The sequence below is a fragment of the Akebia trifoliata genome, unplaced genomic scaffold (genome assembly GCF_017979445.1).
Source record: "Akebia trifoliata isolate Shusen 1 unplaced genomic scaffold, ASM1797944v1 Contig00252, whole genome shotgun sequence".
Classification (NCBI taxonomy): domain Eukaryota; kingdom Viridiplantae; phylum Streptophyta; class Magnoliopsida; order Ranunculales; family Lardizabalaceae; genus Akebia; species Akebia trifoliata.
The window spans coordinates 22,116-28,103 of NW_028236901.1; the positions used below are offsets into that span (position 1 = coordinate 22,116).

Consider the following 5,988-nt stretch of genomic DNA (forward strand, 5'->3'; position numbering starts at 1 on the left):
ATCCGCTTTTGACCCTTGAGGTTTGGGAGTCGCCACCTAGTTATTGTGGTCTAGGAACCAAACTGACTCTAAAATGGATAAAAATTAATCTACTACAGAAAATCTGAATCCGAGGATCATGTTACGGGGTTGGAAGGTGTTAGGCACCAACCCCGCCTGGCCATTGCCGGTCTCTACTTATCCCAAATAAATCTACATCGCTAATGACAAACCTAGATTAAAAAATAAAAAAAAACTTACCTTCGATCTGTAAAAGTGTTATTCCCTCAGATCTGGTGAAAACGGCTCCTTGTACCGTATTCCTTACTTCGTTCTATCTCCGGATCTGATTTCTGATCTCCGAGGTAAGGTATCTCCTTCTTGGATCTGGGTGCTTCGAATTTGTTGTGAATTTTTGGGATGTTTTTGAGAGGTTTTTAGGTGTTTTTTAGGCTAAAATCAGAGTAGGGGTGTTAGGTAAGGAGTTGAGGCTCCAAAATTAGGGTTTTGGAGAGGTTGTGGAGGCTTCTTCACCTACCTTTCCTAGGGTTTTTTCTTTGATACGAAAATAGGGTGTGGAGGCTCCTATTTATAAAGTTTTTAGAAGCATTAGGGTTTGATTAGGGTTTCTTTTAGGGTTTCAATTAGGGTTTTGACTTTAGTCTTATGAGATTGACTTGATTAGTTTAGATTAGGGTTTTGATTTAGGGTTTTGACCTTAGTCTTATGAGATTGACTTGATTAGTTTACATTAGGGTTTTGATTTAGGGTTTTGACCTTAGTCTTATGAGATTGACTCGATTAGTTTAGATTAGGATTTTGATTTAGGATTTTGATTTTAGTCTTATGAGATTGACTTTAATGCTTGACTCTAGTCTTACTTAATTGACTTTAATTTTGACTTTAGTCTTATTTGATTGACTTTAATATCTTGACTTTAGTCTTGCTTGATTGAATTTAAATTTTTGGAGAACCCCCCTCTATTTTATCTTTGATTCTTTGGACCCCCAAATGGAGGGGTCCTTAAAGAAAAATCTTGCGAACCATCAACAATTATTCTTGAAAGCCTGATTGATCAATTTTTTGGTTTAAATTTTATAATTAATTTTATTAATGTTTCACTTTACATTATTTAATGATTTATTTATTAATTTCGAAAATTTTAATTATTAAAATTGTGAAATTACCATTTTGCCCTCGGAGAGGATTTTTTACGTTTTAAGTCATTTTTCAATGTTCCTGGATGTTTTGGAATCAGTTTTTCGTAAGGAATTCAATGGGAATGTTGGTTTTTGTCATTTATGAAGTTTTTTGTATGAAATGGTCGTGAACTTTATGAGGGGTATTTTCGTAATTTTGTCAAATTTTATGAAAATTGGCGAAGTGGTTTACTTGGTTTCGATTTGTTATTTTATGTGTTTGAGTGGATTTTCCTAAGCGTAATGTAGGCTCTAGGGTTGTTTTGATGTTAGGGGTATTTTGGTAATTTGGTCATTTTTAGTGATTTTTATCGTGAAACTTCTTTTTGGTTTGCAGGATGATGATTTCTATGTTTCTAGGGTAGTATTTTCCTAGCGTAGCGTGGTTTCTAAGTTTTGTCAGTTTGAGATACCTCATCCGGATTTCTGAAACATATCTGATAACAAAATAAAGCATTGGAATAGACATCCATCATTGGGAACCTTTGCGATCGGGTTGACGACTTGATTAATCAGGCGGATGCAAAAATGGGGTGTCTACAGACCACAGAAGGACTGATGCTTTTAATATCAACTATGGTCCACCCAATAACTTCTTGATTTTTGCGCAGAACGTCAAGTAACCGAGTTTCTTGTGATTTTTCTAGAGTAGGAGAGATAATGACAGGAAAAATTTCAACATTACCCAAAAATGTGTATTTCAACGTATCAGGCAATTGCTTTAACTCAAGTTTTAGAATTTCTACCACTATTGGGGATGACGAGAGAGAGGACAGACTCTGAATTTTTGGCTACCAATCCATCATAGGGACAGATTCAAGAAGAGAGTTCACCTCCTTGATGGATTTCTCGATATCTAACTCAAGGTCGAATTGGCTAAAATACTCTTCAAACGGATCCTTGTTCTTCGCTTCTTTAAACGTACTACTGACCAGGGTGTCGATCATATTGATTTCTTCCAAATCATCCATGTCAGTGGATTGGAACTTATTTTGGAAGACGTTCATTTTGACCTTCATGTCCCCAAATGATAGGGTCATGATACCATTGCGACACTTGATGACTGCATCGGAAGTGGTTAAGAAAGGTCTTCCTAAGATGACTGGAATATGAGAATTTGGATTAATGACAGGTTCAGTGTCAAGAACTACGAAGTCGGCAGGCAAGTAGAAATCCTTCACTTTGATAATCACATCCTCCACTATTCCCTTAGGAATCTTCACCGATCTATCTGCTAGACTTAGAGTGATATCCGTAGGTTTAAGTTCCCCAAAACCTAATTGCTGGTAGACTGAGAAAGGAAGAAGATTCACACTAGTCCCAAGATCTAATAGACATTTCTCAATCATCGTATCTCCAATGTGCACAGAAATTGTAGGACAGCCTGTGTCTTTGAATTTAAGAATAATTGTCTGCTGAATCAGACAAGAAGACTGGGCTGTCATCACAGCCTCTCTTGGCACAGGAGTTTTTCGCTTCACTGTGGTGAGATCTTTGAGAAACTTGGCATATGAGGGAATTTGACGAATTGCATCAAGAAAGGGAATATTGATTTGAACATTCTTAAACACTTCTAAAATTCCTTCCAATTATTTTCCCTTTTTGTTATCTATGAGTCTATGAGGGAACGGGGCTTTGAGAATGATCACTCGACTCTCGAGAGGAGGAGGTGTTTCTTTGGACTGATCTTCTTTTTCTGTGGAAGGTACTCTAGAGGTTGTTTCTTTGGATAGAACCTCCTCAGGCATTTCAAATTTATTGTCCACCAATTTACCAGATCGTAAGGTGTGGACGACTTGGACAAAATCAGAGGAACCTGCCTGACTATTGATTTCATACTGTCCTCTTGGAACAGTTCCTGCTGGATTAGGCATAGTTTGACTGGGAAACTGGCCTTTGTTTTTCTCTCCTATGGATGAAGCTAACTGACCCATCTGAACTTCTAAATTTTTTATTGCTTGTGCAGTAACCTGATTGGTCTGAGATTGATTCTGGGTAGTTTGGATTTGTTGCTGTATGAGTTGCTGTTGTTGCTTTAATATCTCAGCCATCATTGATTCCAATGCTGAGTTTGTTTGAGCAACAGGAGGAGAGTAATTGGTCATAGGGTCCACAACGATCGCCCGTTGATTAGAATTTTGAGATGAAGAATAGGATGGTTGCGGAACCAAAGATAGGTTCGTACTGGCATGAGTTTGACGATTGAAATTTTTTTGAAACCTTGGAGGACCTCCTGATTGGATAGGTTCACTTTGTAGATATGAAAATTTGGGGTGAAACCTATTATCGGGATGGTACGTCTGACTATAGGAGTTAGGAGTGGGTTTCCTATACGTGCTGTAATTTCCAACAACATTGGCTTGCTTTGACTGCGAGAGAGTCAAGGTGGGACAATTCTCCGTAGAATGATTGGAATTCTCATACAGCAGACATGATGAAAATGTCTTTATGGAAACTTGAAGAATTAGAGTGGCTTCTTAGAAGTTGGTTTTAACACTGAAAGCGTCGAACTTTTTGTTGAGACTTTGTAAGCTATTCACAAGGCTATTCATGACATTCTTAAGTTCAGTATCAGACTTAACCTCATACATGCCCAGCTTCTTGATTCCTAAATCTCTTCTATCGAAATCCCCTATGTTTGTGCTCCAATTTCGAGCATTCTCAGCTAATTCGACTAAGGCCCCGTTTGATTCAGCTGCCTGAATCTACTGTCAGAATCTGCTGTCAGAATTTACGGTCAGAAGCTGAAACACTGAAAAGCTTGTTTGATATAGCTTTGTAAAAGTGCTGTGCTATTTACTAGAATCTAGTAATTACTGTTTGATACAACTTCTAGAATCTGTTGTATTAGGGTAAAATGACCAGAATACCCTTAAGGTTGATAATGCACTCATAATGCATAAAAAATTATCAAAATACCCTTATAAATATATAATTATACTAAATATATATAAATATAATAAATTATATTAAAAAATTATAAAAATAATTATTTTAATTTTAAAAAGTTTATAAAATTATAAAAATTTTATAATTTTATAGAAATTTCGACAGCATCTCCTCTTAAAAATGGACATATGAAATTTTTCTGATAACAAAATACCTTCATAATACGTAGGGAAAAGTAATGAAAAAATCTAAAAGAAGCAAATTTATCTTATAAATCTACTAATTCGCATCTTGAAAGGTACACAACCATTTGTTGCATTGATACAGGTATGGGTGTCAGAGTTTGACACAAGTATGTAATCTAATTTGAGAAACCCCGAAAAAGTGGATTCATGGTTCGACATATTTTAAATAATTTCGAAACTTTTTATATACAATAATGTAAGATAATAATGGATTTTTCATGCAATATCTTAAAAATACAATCTCCATCATATTCCTATAACAATTACTATTACTTCAAGCTCATGTATCCCATCAAGCTTATCGTTGAGAACAACAAGAATGAGCAAACTAAATAAAATAGTAGAGCAATAACTTTTAAAATCAAGGGAATTTACAAATAGCCCAAACAGAAGATTAAATAAAGAATTTTTTTTGAAATTATTTAGGCGCGTCAATATCGACACTGAAAGATTTTTTGAAATCATTTGTGGGCACATACATTGAAGAACAATAACAACACTAGTGAGAGAGTGCTTTGTATGGAGGTAGTAAGAGAAGATCTCAAGATACATCACAAGATTGAATAATGGAGAAATAGGATTCATGTTTCCAATCTCAATATTTGGGATAAAAATATATAAAATAAAATAAAATTCTAGAAAACAAAATATGTATAGGAACGGATCAAGGGACATATGAAAAAACATATGTAAAAACAATGTAACATTAATAAATTTTCAAAATATGGGTTAGAAGTTTCAAATTGAGCAGATTTTTTGTGAGGATGATCTCTATGATGGGAAGATCATCCAGAAAAAAAAAATCAGTCCAATCTAAAACTTCTAACCCCATTAAAAGTGATTTAGAATGTGGACTGTCAATTTTTTACCAATTTTTGCCAATAATTGGTAAATCACTTTTGATGGATGTAGAAATTTCAGATTGAGATGATTTTTTGTGAGGATGATCTTCTCATCATAGTGACCATCCTCGCAAAAAATCGGCTCAATCCAAAACCTCTAACCCATATTTTGAAAAACCATTGTTTTTTACATATGTCCTATGAACCACCCCTATATATATAGAATTCTATACAACTCCCATATAATTTATTGAATCCTAACTCAATATGTGGAATAAAAAATAATAATAATAACATAAAATTATATAAAAGAAGAAAATATTCTATAAAATTCAATATAATTTACCACATTAAGATTAAAAAAATAAAATATTTATTTTAAGATGAGAGGACAAACCCGAAAAACCCTCTCATCAAAGACACCAAGTGAGATCTGAAGAGACTCAGGACCCTTTCCATCATTAAAAGCCCAAGTCCTGCAAACAGTCATCCCCATTTGAGCTCCTCTACTGAGCATCTTAGAAACCCTTGTGAAAGCGCCCTCGATCCGTGGGGTGCGCGGATCCGCTTTTGACCCTTGAGGTTTGGGAGTCGCCACCTAGTTGTTAAGGTCTAGGAACCAAACTGACTCTAAAAAAGGCAAACTAATCTAAGAAAGAGAAAAAGAGTCCGGGGATCACGTTACGGGGTTGGAAGGTGTTAGGCACCAACCCCGCCCTGCCAAAGCCGGTCTCTACTAACTTCTCAAATAAATCACATTGCTAAAAATCTAGATAAAAATAAAAATAAAAAATTTTATACCTTTCCGATAGCAAGGATTTTGTTCCCTCAGAT

The 5,988-nt window shown here is 35.2% G+C and overlaps 1 protein-coding gene across 1 annotated transcript; it reads right to left on the reverse strand.

Annotated features, from left to right (window-relative positions):
* Positions 1-1,969: 1,969 nt before the first annotated feature.
* Positions 1,970-5,650, reverse strand: LOC147381799 (uncharacterized). Its single transcript, XM_086429968.1, has 3 exons — positions 5,552-5,650; positions 3,703-3,877; positions 1,970-2,760 (listed from the first exon to the last, which is right to left on the reverse strand). The coding sequence occupies exons 1-3, from the start codon at positions 5,648-5,650 to the stop codon at positions 1,970-1,972; spliced, it is 1,065 nt and encodes a 354-aa protein (XP_086286094.1).
* Positions 5,651-5,988: the final 338 nt, after the last annotated feature.